Source organism: Cyclopterus lumpus, chromosome 21 (genome assembly GCF_009769545.1).
Source record: "Cyclopterus lumpus isolate fCycLum1 chromosome 21, fCycLum1.pri, whole genome shotgun sequence".
In the NCBI taxonomy this organism is placed as follows: domain Eukaryota; kingdom Metazoa; phylum Chordata; class Actinopteri; order Perciformes; family Cyclopteridae; genus Cyclopterus; species Cyclopterus lumpus.
The window spans coordinates 22,790,047-22,809,053 of NC_046986.1; the positions used below are offsets into that span (position 1 = coordinate 22,790,047).

The 19,007-nt window shown below is 40.3% G+C and overlaps 3 protein-coding genes across 18 annotated transcripts in view; 1 reads left to right on the plus strand and 2 right to left on the minus strand.

Annotated features, from left to right (window-relative positions):
• The window catches only part of lrrfip1a (leucine rich repeat (in FLII) interacting protein 1a), a 47,032-nt gene extending 45,343 nt beyond the window's left edge, over nucleotides 1-1,689 (minus strand). For 9 of the 12 annotated variants that reach the window (XM_034562013.1, XM_034562006.1, XM_034562001.1 and 6 more), the window contains exon 1: nucleotides 973-1,345. In XM_034562013.1, coding sequence (XP_034417904.1) covers nucleotides 973-1,062 — 90 coding nt within the window. In that variant the 5' untranslated portion in view covers nucleotides 1,063-1,345. Of the gene's footprint in view, nucleotides 1-972 lie in introns of all 12 variants that reach the window. The other 3 variants (XM_034561998.1, XM_034561997.1, XM_034561999.1) reach the window with 3 other exon arrangements.
• On the plus strand, nucleotides 1,638-5,623 carry LOC117750712 (ras-related protein Rab-17-like). Its single transcript, XM_034562014.1, has 5 exons — nucleotides 1,638-3,524; nucleotides 3,898-4,049; nucleotides 4,139-4,264; nucleotides 4,422-4,515; nucleotides 4,758-5,623. The coding sequence occupies exons 1-5, from the start codon at nucleotides 3,344-3,346 to the stop codon at nucleotides 4,886-4,888; spliced, it is 684 nt and encodes a 227-aa protein (XP_034417905.1). The 5' UTR covers nucleotides 1,638-3,343; the 3' UTR covers nucleotides 4,889-5,623.
• A 2,338-nt stretch (nucleotides 5,624-7,961) lies between these two features.
• The window catches only part of mlphb (melanophilin b), a 37,409-nt gene continuing 26,363 nt past the window's right edge, over nucleotides 7,962-19,007 (minus strand). For 4 of the 5 annotated variants that reach the window (XM_034560837.1, XM_034560834.1, XM_034560836.1 and 1 more), the window contains 7 exons: nucleotides 14,446-14,529; nucleotides 12,852-13,154; nucleotides 11,332-11,481; nucleotides 11,173-11,241; nucleotides 10,542-10,590; nucleotides 10,106-10,200; nucleotides 7,962-8,144 (listed from right to left, as the gene is read on the minus strand). In XM_034560837.1, the coding sequence (XP_034416728.1) occupies nucleotides 8,118-8,144; nucleotides 10,106-10,200; nucleotides 10,542-10,590; nucleotides 11,173-11,241; nucleotides 11,332-11,481; nucleotides 12,852-13,154; nucleotides 14,446-14,529 (777 nt within the window). In that variant the 3' untranslated portion in view covers nucleotides 7,962-8,117. The remainder of the gene's footprint in view (nucleotides 8,145-10,105; nucleotides 10,201-10,541; nucleotides 10,591-11,172; nucleotides 11,242-11,331; nucleotides 11,482-12,851; nucleotides 13,155-14,445; nucleotides 14,530-19,007) is intronic. The other variant, XM_034560835.1, reaches the window with a different exon arrangement.

Below are 19,007 nucleotides of genomic sequence, written 5' to 3' on the forward strand. Positions count from 1 at the left end.
CCCGTTAGTAAAACAACAATTGTGTGTGTAACTGCTGCCAACATTCGGTCATGCTGCATTATTGAGGGGGAGCCCAACGCCTCCTAAACATGAAAGGCTGATTTCTCACAGGCAAAACCATTTGAATCCGCTGCTGGTTAGAATAAAAATGCAGCCACAGGGCTGCATTTCACAGTCTGGACCACAGATAGAGATCCAACTAGGAGGATTACCATAACCACACTTTAATGTCCAAGTGCACAATACAGTAATGATACATTTACCATATTATTTGGTTGAATTATGTGAAGGAATGATATGTCATTTTACCAATATAACAGCCAATATTGCCCCTGTCAAACTATGGTTATATTCTTATCAATCAAATTGCTTGTTATGTTCACATAAAGTGGATACTCCCTTTATTTAAAAATGTTTCAGCATATCATCTTTCTTTCATGATGTTGTGTCATTGTCCTATTGACATGCACGTGTGTACAGCTCTTGAAGAGAGTTAAAACTAATTAAAACACACACCCTGCATGCGACTGTGTCACCAGGCAACACTACCTCATGTTCCCCACTGTGATCAAGTCCCTACACGTTCATTGTCATACCGCAGAGTATAATAGTACATATATTACAGGAAGTCTACGAAAGTCTGAACATCTAGCCCAGAGGCACTGATGGAATTTACAGTCAACGGGTGCAGACAGCGGAGGGCTATTTGTGACTTTTAGTGTGTGTGCGTGTGTGTGCGCGCGTGTGTGTGTTTGGACGTGAAACTTGGGGGTCACTGAATCAGCGTTCTCTTACAAATGACTGTAATGAAACACTTCCGTCAGTATGCAGGTTTTGGGCTCATACCTTCCGAAAGGGGCCGAGAAGGAACACCCGTCCTCGGACTCTTTACTCGCTCATTCCAGAGCTGACAGGAAGGATTCATTCAACGTTTGACCAAACACATAAATACATAGAAACTTCTCCACTCACCTCTCTCGCTATGAGATTGAGGGCATCGTCTTCGGCCGTCGACCTCTCCTTCTTGGTGGACCTTTTCCGTCCTGTGCCCTGAGTCCCCATGGTTTTCTGTCTCAGATACTTGTCCACTTACTGTCGGTTAAAAAGTCACACTTTGTGGTCCAAAGAGCGCACCGAATAATCCCAAACACAGCAGTGACGTGAACTAAACTAGCTCGCGGCTCTCACGTGTCGCTAATATATCAAAGTAAACGAGAGGAGATTAAAAACATAAACACAAAACAAACCGCGTCTGGTCGCGTTCACATCGTGGGTCATTGTCATACATCCGTTTCCTTTTAGGTTTTTTTTTTTTTTTTTTTTTTTTTTTTTTACACTTCTTCATGTGTTTCTGGCACGACGTAGAAACTCGCGACGAAGTCTGGTTCAAACTGCGTCGACATCTGCCCCACGTGCGCTTCTGGTGCGTTTACTTGCCAATTCAGTCGGAACCGTTCATTACGCCCCTTTGAACCGTCTCCGTGGGCTGCCCGTCTGTCATACTATGGGTATATATTTAACAGACACCGTCATAAAAAAAACATCAACTCTTAGCTGAACTACGACTTTGTAATGTTTTTAAACTGCCTCGTGTTTATCCAGGAGCGGTCGGACTCCACCACCTGACGGACTCACAGTAAGAGGCTCGAACCTGTCACTCTGACGAACTTCAAAGTCTGTACTCAATCAAGATGCCTTTACTTGATGTCGGACATGTGGGATACAATAGAAACGCTGGTCAATTGGTAAAGCCAAATTGCATGGTAGCTGCCCCAATGACCTGCAATAATCCTCGGCTACTATCATTAATAGGCAATTACATACACGATTACACTTTCCCTAGACTTCATCTTTTTTTTCTTGCATAACTCTGATATCCTCGACACTTTTCGGCAAGTAAAGACTTGATATTACAGAGGACAGTCAGTTGCTTTGTGTCATGTTTTATTGGGTGATATGTTAGGGAAGTCCAGTATGTCATTAACTTAAATAAACCACGCACGGAAAAACGTTTTCCAGTGTCTCCAAATTAAAACACCGCTTGTTGATTCTGTGCACCAAGTTTACGCACAGCACGTGAACGCAGCATCCACCTCTGGACGCGGACTCCGAACATGGGGAGTTGAGTTTCAGCCAGAAACCACAGCTCCTGTATGGGCTATCGCACTCTCTCACACCCCCTCTGCTATTTATAATGATGACCAGCGAACTCTGAAAACAGTCTGGCGTTCTTAAAGAGATCAACAATGGGCACAGTGCAGATCCCGTACTCTTGATGTAATGCTGCGATATAGTGCGTCGGGTATGTCAATGGTGAGTTGAGAGTAACTTCACCAGATACTATCACTCTATCAGTTTGGAACTTCTAAAACCGTTGTGATATGTTTACACTCTTATCAAAGTTATATTTCGTATCTAATTATACGTTTTTATATGAAGTACTTTGTTTAGCATATTTTGAACACAGTTATATTATGATTATGGGGATAACATCTAATAGTTTGTATTATTCTATGATATTCACAGGTTGTATTTGTGGTGCTAATTGTGCCAGATTATTTTTTCTGCAAATAACTTTTATGAATGCCAAGATTTTTTATTTGAAAATCTTAAAAAGACGGTTTAAAAAATAATTTTAGCGGATGGATTGAACACACGTTCATAGACTGAACCTTTATTATTGCCAACTGGGCTGGGATGCTGCAATGGCGCCCTCTTGCGTTGATACAGTATGTTGCAAGGAGATAGCAACACTGCAGTTTGTGCAGCCTGTAATATGTGAAAAGGGACATTTCTGAGTCTGATTTCTAATGCCATACGCTAGTTATTTCACCACGCACCACTTAGCAATGTTGTTACAGGAAATTTGTATAAAAAGCATTCTATTTAAAGTAACACGGATGTGAAAAATAACTTTGTATCTGACACGTAGCAGTATCACAGCATAAGTAGACAAAAAATGGTCCCAATTATGTTTGCATACTTTAAAGAAGCTCTACGCGTAATTCATAATAAAGTGCATGTGGTTTCTGGCTCCTCCTGGCCTGGAAGGTTTTATGGCCCAGTCGTGGGTGTGTATGAGGAAGTGAAATGTTGCTGGCCTTTTTACAAGTCAGGACTGGACTTTGCTTTTACTTTTATTTTTTTGTAACACATGATGAAGCACAGCCTCAGACTGTCACAACAAAGAAGACACATGAACTCTTCTCTGACGGCTGGAGTAGCTGTTGCTGCTCAACAGGAAAGAGACTGACTGCTGAATCGAGACCTGTGGACCTTCTTGGGCTTTTTTTCTCTTGTCCGTCTGTATTCTCTCACTCTTTTGGAGTGAAGGGAACTTTTGATGGGAGAAAAGCTCCCAAGGGGGCCAGGAGGAGCCCGGCTCCGCAGTGACACTTCCAGTAGACCAGTGCAGACCCTCAGGGTGAAGATGGTGCTTCTGGGAAGCTCTGGTGTGGGAAAGTCCAGCCTGGCACTGCGATTTGCCACGGATGAATTCAGGAGTACATCGCCCACTGTAGGCTGTGAGTATATGACACTCAGAGCTTTGCATAGAAACAGGTGATACGTGAAATATTAATACTGAAAAGTAGAAAATAGTTTGAAATGTTTTGAAAATGCCGTGCTTGGGCTTAGATTAGAAGATCTATACCACTTCCATGTCTATGAGGTAAATAGGAAACTACAGTCAGGGTAGCTAGCTTAGCCTAGCCTAGCATAAAGATTTAAAGCGGTGGAAACAGCTTGTGTGTTTCGTACACATGTTCATATCTACTGATTCCAAAAAAAAGAATGTCACTAGCTAAATTGCAAATATGATCTCCAAAGACTCAGCAGTGAACAAATAAACCTCCCCTGGTGTCCTTTTGCTGTCTGACGCCCCCCCCCCCTCATCAGGTGCCTATCTGACCCGGGCGGTGCATCTGAGTGATGTCACTCTTCGCTTTGAGATATGGGACACGGCAGGGTCGGAGAAGTACCACAGTGTCACCCCACTTTACTACAGGGGGGCCCACGCTGCACTACTGGTCTATGACGTCAGCCAGAGGGTAAAAAGGAGCCGACACCTGAACACGGAAGTGACCTGTGCTTGTGCTTGTGCCATATCGTATCATTGTGTGTGTCTGTGTCACCATAGGAAACCTTCGTCAGAGCTCAAGTGTGGCTCAAAGAGCTGGAGAAACAGTACATCCCAGGATCCACCGTCATATGGCTTGTAGGCAACAAGGTGGATCGGGCGCAGGGTCGACAAGTCTCAGTGCAGGTACACACATGTGTATATATGTGTATATATATGTATATATATATATATATATATATATATATATATATATATATATATATATCTTTAAGACATCTACTGTACATTTTAATCTGTGACATGCAATTTCTTTTTTTTTTTTTCTCATGTCACCATACAGGAAGGACGGAGTCTGGCCAATGACAGGGGCTTATTCTTTACAGAGACGTCAGCCCTGTCAGGGGATCAGGTCAGCGAGCTGCTGTTCGCTGTAGGTAAGTGAAAGTATCAAAGGAACTGCAACTACCACTAGAGAGCAGTAGATGCAAACGTGACGGAGCAAATGTGGGCTACTTCATGTCTAATCTCACAATTATCGACGTGATGAAAACAGTCAAATATTGTCATATAAGTCCAGGTCTGAGGTGGCAGTTTTCTTTTGAGGCTTTAACTTCTGGCCTCTGAAATGTCAGCATGCTCACGAACATGCTCTTCGCTAACGGAGGTCGGATTTCAGCCCACAGAGTGCACGAGTGTACTGGAGCGCAGCAGGGAGGTCTGTCAGAGTGGAAGGAGACGCCACATGTGGATCTGCGTCGCAGAGACACAATCACGCCTTTGGTGTCCTGTTGCAAAGTTGGACCCTAAACCTCTGCTCAGCTCTGTTTCTGTTGCTCTAAGTAACACACGGGCAGCGGCTGGTATACATAAAAACATCTCAAATAAAAAACAAATGCTTGTAGATGCTGAATCTTTAGTTCTCTGACTGTTTGATTGATTGGATTTCACAACACTGCATTTGTTCCTGCAGTACGCCTCTTGGTGGAGAGTAACACATATTCAGGTGGTTTTAATTCAGGCTAAAAGCGGCTCACCATGCAGGATACGTCCTTGTGTTCCACGTGTCGGACTGCTTTTCAACGGGTTTAGGACCAACCCCCTCAGTCTCTGTCCATGCCAGATGTTGGACTGATTCCGATTATCCTCATTCAAGGTCTGTTGCTTGTGATCAAACTGAAACCCGAGAACAGTTCCATTGTGTGTGGTTGCCACGTTTCCCTTTTCAAGTTCAACAAACATAATAATAAAAAAACAATTTGAACAGTACAAATTCTGAAAGTATTTCCACTATGCACTTCTGCTGGTCTGATTTGGGAATTATGGTGGGGGAGTAGAAGTACTGTGAGTGATACATACATTTGTGATACATACATTTGTGATACATACTTTCATAGTAAATAAAGAACTCCAAAATGCCTAAATTATTCAATATTTTTAATAGACGTACCCCTTTGTCTTAGTGTCGGTTAAGTTCAAGAAAAAATAGAGTCTGCCTATATCTGTCTAGACCCGAACTGAAGTAAAACCAAATGTCATAACTCACCCTGAAACCGCTCATGTCTGAATAAAAACTAATGAGATGCATTTTTTAAATGACTGCTCCGTCTTAAGACAGCTACTGGTTTAGTCATTTAAAAAACAAATCATGTTTGCAGCTCCAGAGTTGACCCGCTTTTTTTTTTTTTTTACATCTGCATGAATGATTATATTATTATATGTTTTATCTTTCTTTCTTTCTTTGTAACATAATGTGTGATAATCTGTTTTGTATTAAACTCGCTCAGCATGCCACAATTGTAACGGCAGGATGCAGTCACTTGCTCTTTAAACAGCATCCTCTCATGTATCCTCCGGACACACAGCGCTTTCTTTTTCTGCACGATGGCTCCAAATGTGGGCTCATTTTTATTTTTTACTGCCGAGCGATTTAGAACATTGCTGAGATCTTTAGGGGGAGTCGTCAGTGAAACAGGGCTTTTTCTGTGCTGATTGAAACCGGCCTGCCGTAAAGCCTGCTGGTCCTCGTCTGGGCTGCAGGCTTCACGGAGACAAAGGAGCACCTCACGCTGAGTGGATGAAACGCTGTGAAAGGATTTGGTTGCCTTTAGGAGAGGATCAATCTTCTAGATGGAAACCTTCAGTACCGCTGTTTCTGATTTTACCGACGTTGTTCGAAACAATTGAGTGATACCAAACAATGGATTCATTTTACACTCACCAGCTCTATACAACAACGAAACACTGGAGGAGGAAGAACTGAAGAATTGTTTGACGGATGCAAAAGTGAAGTGATGCTTCGTTCTTGATGTCATTGAATCAGTGGTGGCTGGTGGAATATTTTTTTGGTAGGGCCATCTAATCAATTTCAGCAAACATCCCAGTATGATTCAATGCAAAAAAAAGTATCAAACACGTATTTCTACTTTGTAGTTAAATATTTTACATTTATTCCAACACTGACATACTAAGGACATCTTATTCATATAATTCAGTATATTAATATATATATATATATATATATATATACATACACATATATATATATATATTAATATATATATATATAACAAAACACGTGTTTTCGCTGCTTGACCTTCAGACAGCCCATTCCAATAGGACACTGAAGCCAATATCTATGCTCCCTTCAATGTCACCAGACTCCATTGACAAGAACAGTAATTGTGCTTTGCAGGACACAGGAATTATGGTCTGCCTCGGTTGGTTAGTTTGTCTTTGTTATTATGGGACTTAGGGGTTAGTCTGGATTCACTAAAGTCACACAATTACACAAACAAACTAACCAATCGAGGCAGCTGTAGACCACAATTCCTGTGTCCTGGAAGTTAAAATGATTGTTTTTATGAATGGAGTCCGGTGACTTTGAAGAGAGTCTAGCTATTGTCTTTAGTTTGTGTTGGCCTCAGAAAGGTGAAGCGGTCCATCTACTGCCCCTACCTCCAGCAGCACAGGGCTTTGTCCCGTGTTAATAAACTAATGTAGGTCGTACTCTGACTATGGAGGAACACCTCATTCAACCCCACTTCTAAACATCCAACAATTCCTTAAATATAAAATTACTGATTATGTAGAAGTAGTAAACAATCTTTATAGCTATCATTGACATACATATACAGAGTAAGAAAAGATTAGAAGATTTAGATGTTTACTATAAAGGGCATTTAGATATTGTACCATAATACATACAAGGACTGTGCATCAATGTCTATATTTATTTGTATTCATATACATCACTATTTAACTAACCATATGTTAACTAGTTCAGTTCATAGTTCATAATTCAAAATGTTGAACTAAGTTCACAGCTCCAAAAAATTAACTAGTTCAGTTATTTTTTTCAATATGTTACGAGCTATAATTGAAATCTCTATCTGTCTGCAATACCGCTCTTGGCCTCTACGCCACTTGGCGCTCTCACACTTGCCAGGCATAGGTCATCACAGGCCTATGATATTAAAATGTTTAACTTTCTTCTATTGATAGTAGCCTAGCAACTGTGATGACAGTATATATTAAGAAAACATCACAACATGTAAAAGAAAAGATACAAAAAAAGAGAATGTAAAAATGTTTAAAATGTTATTTGTTATTGCACATGTTTTAGACTCACTGCAAATAGCACAATTTAAAATGTTGCTTTAATCTGGAAACGTTTTAATTTCTAGTCTACGGTGTGAACATTGGAAGAAATAACTATAGATTTCAGATTAAAACAGGAAACGTGAAAGCTTTTGCAGAGTAAGGTGAGTGCATTAAGTTGCATATTAATGAGTGCAAATCATCAAGTAAGATGCAGGTCTGGCAACATTAGTGCATACCGTGTGTATTTCCATTACATATAGTGTGGTATCCATCCCAGTAAAATAGCACAACAAATATAAATATAAATGTAACCACTCCCATCCCAGTTGACAGTCTCCTCTGTTTAAATAGGAATCTCAGCTTAATTTCAGTCAATGACAAACTGCTATAATAACACAATATATATATAATCATCACATGATGCTCAGCCTCCTCCTCACGAGTCCTGCGTCATTACTGGTTTCTGCAATCAGAGAGAGACGGAAAACACAAACGATGACTGGCTGTAATTAGCAATTAGATAATCAATCATTGCATGCTTTGATTGGGTTAACTGATTCATTGTTAGTCATGAAATTATTCATAGCAACCGAGACACAAACATAAATAGGATCGGAAACCACGGGGTCTGAACAAACCTGTTGATGACTTATGAATCATGGTGTTGTGAATGATCACTTCAGGATGAAGAAAAGAAACTAACTACGTATTTAATGCACATTAAAGGGGAAATCACTGAGCAGGCATTGTTTCCTCACTCGTGGGGAGAGAGGTCCAAGCAAATGATGGTAATCAAAGGGAAATGAAAGCTCTTGTTTCACGGTGTTCTAGAGCTGCGGCTTCGTGCTGGGCTGCTGGAGACTGGACCACAGCTTGGATTTGTTCGCATATTGCACGCACACTAATAAAAGCTGAAGCATTGAGAAAAAAAGTATCTTTTTTTTTTTTTTTAACAGGATACACCTGAGAAGTATTTTGCATGGCTCTCTTTCAAATCTTGATCTTTAATTTGTAGAGCTTTTCAGACATCTTGGCAGTCAAAGCAGTGACACCTGTGCTTTAAATTCTCATAATAGATCACAATAAACAGCCATATACTTTTCATAACCAGGGTTTTACCCCCTTATCTAATGGAACCTTTTGATGGTTCTCAGCTCTTTTGGCAGGATCCATTAACTGCTGTATTTAAATTCTGGCCAAAAAAATGTAGTAGGAAATAACACAATTTAATATTAGCTGAATTGAATAACTGAATAAAATGATGCATTAATCATACATTCTCAATAATGCAAAAATTGCACAGAATGTGTAAATCTGATTGAAACAGAAGAAGCAAAAATGAAAGGAAATACAATTATTTAAAATCATTAAAAAGTCTGATTGGAAATCCACCACCAGATGATCCACCAGTAGAAGAAGTCAAAGCCCAGTGAAGAGGAGTTCCTTTACAACAGTTAGAACCATTTGCATAAAAAAATATATATGAGGAAATTATGTGATATTTTTGGGAAATGCACTTATTTGCTTTCTCTCCCAGAGATGGGATAATCAATACCTCTCTTATTTCACACTGTAAGGCTACAACTAGCTTCCAGTTACTTTAGCATAGTTTAGCACATCTAGCCTGGCTAGGTCCAAAGGAAACAAACTCCACCAGTACCAGCAACCCTAAAGCTCTCTAACCCAAGTATCAAAATAACACGCCGTGGTGTAAAGGACGGTTACTATTTCTTGACTGGAAGTAGCGACTTCCTTTACTTCCAAATGTGTTAACTAGTGAGCTTTGGAGGTGTTGGTAGGGAGATTTATTGTTGTCACCAAAGAGCCATGCTAGCTGTTTCCCACTGTTTCCAGGGGGACTGTGCATTGTTGGGGCCCATTATTCCCAAACCCAATAGTCAAAACATTTCCCCATTGGACCAAAAGCCTGGAAAACAAAGAGTCATTGCTCCGAAGGCCCATCGGTCATATGCCTTCACCAGAGTGGGCAAAAACTATTGCACCCATGAAGGTCAGATTCATTCTGGACAATAATTATCCATGTGTTTTCTATTTGTTGCGGGGACATTAAGTATTTTCTGAGCAATGGGCCTTCAGAGATAATGAGCAAATCAGACAAATGGGCTTTCGGTCCAATGGGACCTTGGCTTCCTGACTCTAGCTCTCCACTTTACGTGCAGATGTGAGAGTGCTATCCATTTTCTCATCTCACTCTCAGCATTAAAGTGTATTCCCCAAAATGTCTGAATTATTTACGTTGTCCGTTCAACATCTTTAAACCGAAAAATCCAGATTATTCCGTTTTATTTTTTGTTGCTGTTGCCATAAATACTTTTTTTCATATATATTTGTTCTCAAATGGTAGCTGTATGATGTTGGAACTGAACTCTTCAATGCACCCAACACCGTATAGTGGGGTCATACCGCACAGGTGGCCTTGGTCTTGGGCTTAGCCACTGGGTTCCTCTGGGTCAAGGAGCCCGTGTAGAAGGAGTTTCTCACAAACCTGTCCCCCTTGCCTGCAAGCATACAGCAGCTACATTGTACGTCCATGTTCTACTGACTCTCTCTTTTTAAACTTAGTACAGTTATGAAGTCAGATTGCGGTTTGTAAAATTAGAGATGGAGAGACTAGCTATGTTATTTGGGAAGTGAATTAGAAGCATTCAGTCTCGAAAAAATGTCTCCATTCATAGCACAATACGCCTGTAGGAATTTTGCCTATAGAGAATTTAAGTCTCTGCCATTACAGCTGGGAAAATAAAAGCGGTAGTGCAATGAGTTTAACAACGTTAAGATGTTCCGAGTCAGGCGGAAGGCTCTGGGGATCACGCTCAAGGGCAGCAGAGTCGGTTCATACTTGTGGGAAAGTTGTAGGAGAGTCTTCTTGCTTGGACCGGGATCGCAGACTGCAAGACACCAAAGAGGAAATCAAAAAGAAGAAAAAAGAAAATAGAATGGCCTTTTAGCCATTTTGGCACCTTGGAGAGTAGACATATTTATCAGAGACAGACCTGCTGAGTAGATAGAAATGATCTTATTGGTTGATTTTGAATTTGATTCTACATTAACAAAATTAATCTAGCATCTAACCTGGAGGTCAGAAAGCAGTAAAGTGCAGAGTAATGTACAGAAACTACAGAGTAAAATCACTAGATATTACTATCAGTGTTTACTGTATGAATACTCGAAGATACGTGATATGTATGAATGAGTATAAATGTATGAATGTATAGTACAAAATATCTAGAAGTTCAAGAACATTGTGGAATAATGACGATAAATGATAAAGGAAGTGAAGGCTTAAACATTCCATGGAGCCAATTTGAGTTCATCAACACTGAGATTTAACTCCCAATGAGCGCTCAGCGCATTTAGTCGCTTCTCCTGCCTATAAAGTCAACCAGTTGGATTGAAGCTGCCTTCAGAACAATATGAACAATATTTTACGTCATTACACATGTTCATGTAATGACATCAAACGTCTTTACCTTTCTCCTCTTATCCACTGGCATGCCGGCAGTGTTCAGGGCAGCAATCCTGTTCTCTATGTCGGAGACCTCGGGACAAAAACAGAGACAGACTCTGCTCACTTCGACACAGATCTACTGTGCCCACTGAGCTGAACTCAGCTTCTGGTTTTGGCCTACCTCACTCTGGGCGTTCTGGACGCTGGCAGCTGCTTGAGCTACCTTGTCCTCCAGCTCAACCAGTAAGGCCGTTGAGCCTCTGAAGGCGGTCTTTGACCCCTCCTCTAGGGGGTGCCACTTCCTCTCCAGGCTGTCCGTCAAGTGGTTTGTCTACGAGACAAATGCACATTTTTTTGTGTGTGTGTGTGTGTGTGTGTGGGGGGGGGGGGGGGGAATGACAGAATAACATGCAACAAAGGATCCCAGCTGACTTATACCACGTTGGCCACCAGTGAACCCTGACCAAACTCTTTTTGAACATGCTATCATAAAACTATTGAATTTAAGCAATTTATTGAGACCTTCGAAGTTTTTAGGAAATTCCCAACCCCACAGAGGAAAACTGACAAGATAAACAGTTTTTTAATAGTTGTCATTAGAATGCGTAATTGTAACAATTTGCTTTTGTCTTAAACTTCATCCAGGCCAATATATCAACAAGTTTGAGATTATCGCAGATGTATTGGTATTATACTGTATGTCAGATAATGAATAATAATAAAAAAAGCTCAAAAAGCTCAAATATGTGTCACTTTGGGTCTCCATTACATAGTAAAATATTTGAGGATTTTGTTTTAATGATTTAGGTAAATAATAATAATGTTGGCCAATCTCAATCAATCTCTTTTTTTTTCTCTTAAAATGTTTGTTTAGTATTGAATGTTGTCTTCTACATTTGTGCTTTATTGAAATGTATTCCTGAACAGATTGTTCATTTAGTTGCCTGGACGTACTAAACCACAAACGACAGGATGGCAGTTAAGAAAACAGTCATGTGATCCACTTGTGTAGCTTTCCTTTGTAATAACAATGTGGTCCTCACACTAAAAGGGCTGTCAGATCAGAAGTAGGCTTTTGGGAAGTGACACGCAGGGTTGCAAAATTCCGGGAATATTCATAGCAGCATATCCTGGAGTGGCAAGTTGTCATTCATAGCCCACTGTAGTCGATGCAGCGGTTAGACGATAAGCGGAACAGAAGGGCGATAACGGTTGACCTTTGCTCCCTTCAGTCAAACTGGAAGTAAGACAGCCGCGCTGCAAAACCATCACAAGTTCATCAGGTCATACCTGAGTGCTCCCCTGCTTGTGCTCGCTGGTGTTAGGTGATACTTTAAAGAGAGGGCATGCAGTTTAAACAGGCCTATAGTACAATACCATTACTCACCAGAGCAGTTAGTTTTTAAGGGAAAGAAATGCCAGAGAAAGCTCCGCAGGCAGCTTAGCACAGCAAATAGTTATTTTTCTATTTCATTTTCTGGTTCAGAGAAGCTGGTAGCAAAGGAAAAATAAATGCTACGGCTAAGTGACTTGATTTATGACTAGTGTGTGCTCCAAATGGATTCCTGCAGAGGTGGTATTGAATTTTTATGAGCCAGGCTCTTTTCCTCCACCTTTGGAACAGCAACAATTCAGATGTGCAGTGCGTATGTTTCTGATGAACTGCTGATATTTTGCTCATTAAACCTGCTGCAGCTGTACCTTCTGAGTCTGGGTCAGGGGAGGCTGCTCCTCCTCCAGTCTGCAGAGAACGATGCTCGTCCTGGATGTGGATCTGGTCGGTATTCTGGTGGGCTTGGCGTCCCCCTCTGGGCTCCTCCATCCTGGGGTCTCTTGGGAGGAGGGCGGCCTGCCGGGCTCGTCCTCGTCAGAGGTTAGGCCGTGGTCACTGATGTTGTCCGTCAACTCATGCAGCTTCTGTCTCAGTTGCTGCTCCTCTAAGTCCACTTCCTCATACTGAGGAAGAGGAGAGGTGCTGTTTGGAGTAGGAGGAGCCTGGCTAGGCTGCAGGTACAGAGCATAGAATAAGTGGCTGAATTCAATTTCTATTAATGATACTGTATTATAATACTTTGGCTAACTAGCTCCAACATGTAATATAAGTAATTTATGCGCCACAAGTAATTTATAAAGAGTGGCCCTGTAATATAAGTAGATCATCAGCTGCAGAGGAGGCACACTTGTTGTCTATGAAATGTAGTTTTGTTTTTACCTCAGTCTTTAACATGACATCATGTATGTAGCTAGCAGCAGTTTTTTGTTACAGCAGATGAAATCGAAGGCCCGTTGTTCCAGACGAATAGATGGGTCATACAGTACATGGATGCATTAACAAATCAGCTGGACATGAACAGAGATATGTTGATTGCAGACTCTGCTCAGACGAAACCAGCCAAACATGTGCTATATGCTAATTCATCAAAGCTGTGCTTTGCCACATTAGAGGTAAAGCATGAATCTATCAAATATTGCTCTAATTTAAAGCAGAAGAGGCACTAATTACCAGCCAAGCTTTGTTTACGGTTTTCTGTTTTTGTGGTTTGGATCATTCCTTGATTATATTGGTGTCGATTTCAGAGCCCATGGCCCAATTAAAAGCAGACACCAAACATGAGACAACCATGTTTACCACCTCATTATCACCAGAAAGATGGGGGGTGGAGCCAATCCCAGCTGATTGGGCAGAGGCAGGCTACGCCCTGGACAGGTTCGCCGGCTTATTGCAGGGCTGACACTAATTATGTAATCTTGCTCATATGTATACTTTGAAATATCACTCTTCACCAACTGCGGCAAGTACAAATAAATGCAAAGCCCCGAGGACAAAATCAATGGTTCCCCTGCACGTGTTTACATTTTCAACCAGGAAACGAGGCGGTCACTCAGGGGTCACTCCAGTAAAGTCGGTGAAGACATTTGATCTCCATCAGTCCCCACCGACTTTAATCAACATCATCTGTGTGGGCCGCAAAGACCTGTGAATGAAGTAGGCTGCTGTCTGAGAGACAGGGCATATACATCACATGTTGCCCTGGAACATGTGCAAGGTTCATATTTCACGTGTAGTTTCACAGTTTCAACGTTAGCTGCTCACTCTATTGTTGGTATGCTACTTTCTACTTTGTTCCGTATGTAACCAAAGGACTAATCACAGCCCCGGTTGCTATGGTTATGGACACACAAACATGTTCTTGCTAATTCCCAAAAGCCTCCTTCTGCAACAGCTGTGCTGAGGTTTGATGATGATTTATGGTGATTATTTGGCAACTGTGATGTGATTTTTGAATAGATTTACCTCATGGTATGTTGGAGTGACCTTCTGCTCCAAGTTATTCAAGAGGATCTCAATGGCTGACATGCGTCTGTTCAAGTCAGTTATCTGGAGAAAATCAGGGAGGCTACAGTCAGATGATGAAGACTCGATATGACGAAGAAGGAAACGTTAGCAGGTCAGAGGCATAGAGGATTGACTGTGTTAGAGAAAACTAATGGGAGAACTCAAGAAAAGTCCCCACACATGTATTACTAGTCTCTTCAAAATATGATTATAGTTTACGGGATGGTGTTGAAATCAGTAACAGCGTGCCACATGATAAAAATGTCACAACTCAAACATCAGAGTCTGAGCTCGGAGCCAAATCCCCTCATCCCCAAATCTGATTTCCCTCAAATGGAGAGGGTCCACTCCAAAATGACTTTGATGAAGCAGCCCAGATGCAGAGAGAGTGAATCTTGATTCCACGGGGTCCCTGGGTTCACACAGTCATATTCAAAGTCATGAGAGACATCTTTGATGTAAGAGGGACTTCTTTGCCCTGGGTTGTTAAAATTATGCCTCTCTAATCCCCTCATTCCTAGGAGTCCCAAACCATGACCTTATTCCCAAACTTAAGCACCTATAACATAACCATAATGATGCATTGAGAAGGCCGTGGGCACCCTGGAGACATCTGTTTTGTAGAAGGACGTGTTCCATCTGGTGCGTGTGAGACAGATGACGTTGACAGGCCTCCTGTGTTGACACGTATGGCCTTATGGCCCCATGGGAAGACTTTGAGTTAATATCAGGATTCCATCTTTAATCTCAGAATTATAAACAAATTCTCACAATTCTGAAAGAATGATCTGAATTCTTAAAGAATTCTTTCAAAATTCTGAAAGAATTCTCAAAATATTCTCAAAATTCTCAGAGAATTTAGACTTAATTCTCATATCTTTTACTTTAAACTCAAAATACTGACTTTAAATTTGGAACTCCAAATCAAATTTTGACATGTGGCCCAAACTCAAATACATTTAACACGTGGCCTTAGTACTTTTCTAACACTGCACAGCACGTAAGTCCAAACTCTCCTGTAGGTCTTCAGATGGCTGCGATCTGGATGTGGACATAAAAGCATTCATTGAGCTTTGGATCCTCACATGGAAGCCTTGTTTCTTCAGTTAACAAATGATACATTTATAGTCTTTTAAAAGTTTGTTAAGTTATTTTATATTTAATTTACAATTAAATGCCAATTTGTAATGTTATGATTATTAGTAATGCAAGATCTTTTTATTTTATGATTAGTTTCTGCATAATTAGTTTAGAAATTATATAATCTATCTAACAATTTGTTCTGATTGTATGCATAAACTACTTGTTAATAGTTCATTGTTGTACACATAAGGAAATGTATATACTATATCAAGTATTTGTTAATACCAAATTATGAGATATCGTTTGTAAAGCATCTACAAACATTATTTGGATGGCTTTTATGAAAATGCAGACGATTCTAATACTTTGTTAAAAGGTTCATGAATACTTTGGAAAGCATCTATAAACATTAAATTGATAAATGGACCAGAAACCAATTAAAAACCGATGACAACATATGAACTATACCTATCTAAATATGTTTATAGATGCTTTATTAATCATTTAACAAAGCATTACAATCATCAGCAACTTGATGAAAGCCATTCAATTTTTTTTTACAAACAATTTATTTACAAATCATTTGGTAATCATGAACACATTCTTAATATACTATATATTATAACAACAAATTGTAGTATTACTAGTAATGACTAAACACGACTAACTAGTTTTTTCCCAGTAAAATTACTATTAGCTACAGTTTAATTAACTATACACTTTTCATGTATTAATGAAGCTTATTATAATTTAGTTTGTGTTGTGCATTTGAACTATACCTATCTATCTATCACAGTGTAAATTTGACAGTGTTTTGACTAATCTGTCTTGGCATCATAATAAATTGGATGTATGTCACATGACTTTCAGCTCGGTAGCTTCAGTGTTTTTCCAAATCAGGAAATCAAACGGAGGGAAGCGGCATTCGTATGCAGGACGAGTGTCGTGCGTCTGAGGGCGCTTGGTCCGATGCCAAAGTGAAATATCTCAGCTGCTTCTGATGTCCGACCAGCACATGTTTGGGCTGTCTGTTTGCTGCAGTATCCTGTTTGTGTCTCCCAGTCAGTGTGTTGCCCAGCTGTGAGAAAAATGTGCCAAGACACTACACATCACCGGGCCAGGTGCGAGTCATCATTCATAACTACAAAGAACATTGATTCGGATAGTCTGAGTTAAACCTCAATAATTACACATTAAAAAGTCTGCAGTGACGATGTTTGAGGTGAGGATGAACTGCAGAGCGCTGACTCATCTTTATTAGCTTTGGGGCGCAAATGCCATTCAGAAAATATTTGACCCCATGGCATCCCAAAATATGAATGCAGAGGATGTTGAGTACAAGGATTATCACAGTGTAATTTGACAGTGTGTTGGCCATATCAAGTCACGGAGAAGGCCTCTGGAGGCTGCAATGAAAGTCAGCGTGGGCAGTTTTGTATGTGACGCCGTCGCTGACGACAACGCGCGTTACAATGCATAAACGTTTTTCTCCTCTCTGGGTCAAAGATGTGCTGGAGACCTTTTGCAGGATCCCAAAGATGAACTGGAAAAGACAACCGAAACCAGCAGGGTGATTTGAGAGTGTGTCAGAATGCGGACGTATTGTCACTTACTTTCATCAAAGTGAATTAAGGCTTCATTGAGCTGATTGTTGGAACAGTGGAAAGACCAAGAGCGTAGGTTTGCATATGGTCCGTATAGTCACAACCAAAGTTTTGGGAAAGACACAATTGTCCCCACCAATATTTGGTTAATTTGAATTGACTGTTAGAAAAAATAATTGTGCACAATATATTTGCAAACTCATTTGTATTGTTATCTATACTGTTTGTCGCCCAGAATAGTGAAAAATACATTTCCACGTTTTCCAATGCACCCTCCAGCCCGCGAGACACGATGCTGTCATTTAATTGGCTGAAGAGTCAGAAACACTCCGTGAATCGTAACTGACAGGAGTCACGGTAAGATACTATACGACAGGAGTTAATAAAGCCTCATATTATTATTTCGTTTGGTTCTCAGCATTGATATTGTTGACCCTCCTGTGCTTTGTAGATAGGAAAATGACACCACAAAAGAAAAGAGATATCCAGTTTGTTCACCAGCCAGAGGGTAAGTAGCTATCAAGGAGCCCGGGTCGTTGTTAGGGTTAGCTAGTAACGTTAGCAGGCTAACTACCACACAGTGCAAACCTGCATCCCTTTGAGATGCATTCAGGAAACTCAGAAACTCAGTGCAGATGTAGTGCAGGTTGAGGGAGGCAGCAGCTGGACCACCAGTGCTCCAGGTGAGGTCTTACTCATGTCATTTTGTTAAGAATGACCATTTTAACATGCATTAGCAAGAAAACTGAAGGAGGTTTGGGGAATGTGACCTCATGTCAGCACTTTTAGATTGCGAGTTATGTGATGGTGAATAAAAAAAACAAGGCTGTTCCATAAAACTTGAACCCATTACCTAAATATTCAAAATTGCTTTCAAAATAAATACATATACTACTCATATAAGGTCTACATTTATTCATTAAGGCATTATTTGGAAATGCATTCAGGAAACTCAGAAATCAGGTTGAGGAAGCAGCAGCTGGACCATCAGGGCGTCAGGTGAGGTCTTCCATTGATTATGTGTTGAGGTGTATTATCATGGCTCACAGTGTAAACATTGTCTACCTGTTTTAAGTGAATTATTATTATGTTAAAACATGCATGTGCAGACTAGGATAAGTTCTCTTTGCTCAACGGTGACTGTCATGAAGTGAGTGTAGCAGTGTCCTGGACATCAAAAAGACCACTCTGGAACAAAAGAATGACCCAGCCTTTTGCTTAAATGGTTTTAGTAAATAGAAAAATGCCATTGAAAGCTTTAATCGCCATTAAGCGAGTGAAGCACACCATCATGCTGTAACATAATTGGAGAAAACGCCAGTTCACACCCTACTACTAAGTGCAATGGCTAAAACACAGCAGGAGGCAAGGCACTGTCTAATAACAAGTATGATAGATTTATTTGAAATGTTCTAATTTCTTTTGTATTTTTTTCACTACACAACTGGTAAAAGTTATTTATAAATATTTTGGATATAGAATATACTGTTACTGTATATTGGCATTTTAGCAGAACTTTTCTTATTCATTTATTTAATTATTATTATTTATTATTAGCATTATTATTATTTATTTGGTGCAGAATACTGGTTTGTATTTAAACTAAGGTTTTATTACTGTTTTTATGTTTACATCTGTTCCAAGTTACACAAATGTTAATATATTTTAATAAAGTTTGCCTGTTATAATGTCAACTACGTTTTTTTTATTTAGCGGGGGGAGGGGAGGCTGGCAGTGTCCCTACCAATGAGACCAAACCTACGCCCTTGGGAAAGACTAACGGCTGTCTTAGTTTGTTGTCAGAGAGAAACCAGGATTGTTGTAATTTTCTGT

What these genes read in the sequence shown, in the direction of transcription:
- LOC117750712 (XM_034562014.1), top strand. Translation starts at nt 3,344, where the DNA reads ATGGGAGAAAAGCTCCCAAGGGGGCCAGGAGGAGCCCGGCTCCGCAGT. An exon ending in TACATCGCCCACTGTAGGCT is followed by an intron (nt 3,525 to 3,897) that starts GTGAGTATATGA and finishes CCCCCTCATCAG; the next exon opens with GTGCCTATCTGACCCGGGCG. An exon ending in CGAGCTGCTGTTCGCTGTAG is followed by an intron (nt 4,516 to 4,757) that starts GTAAGTGAAAGT and finishes GTCGGATTTCAG; the next exon opens with CCCACAGAGTGCACGAGTGT.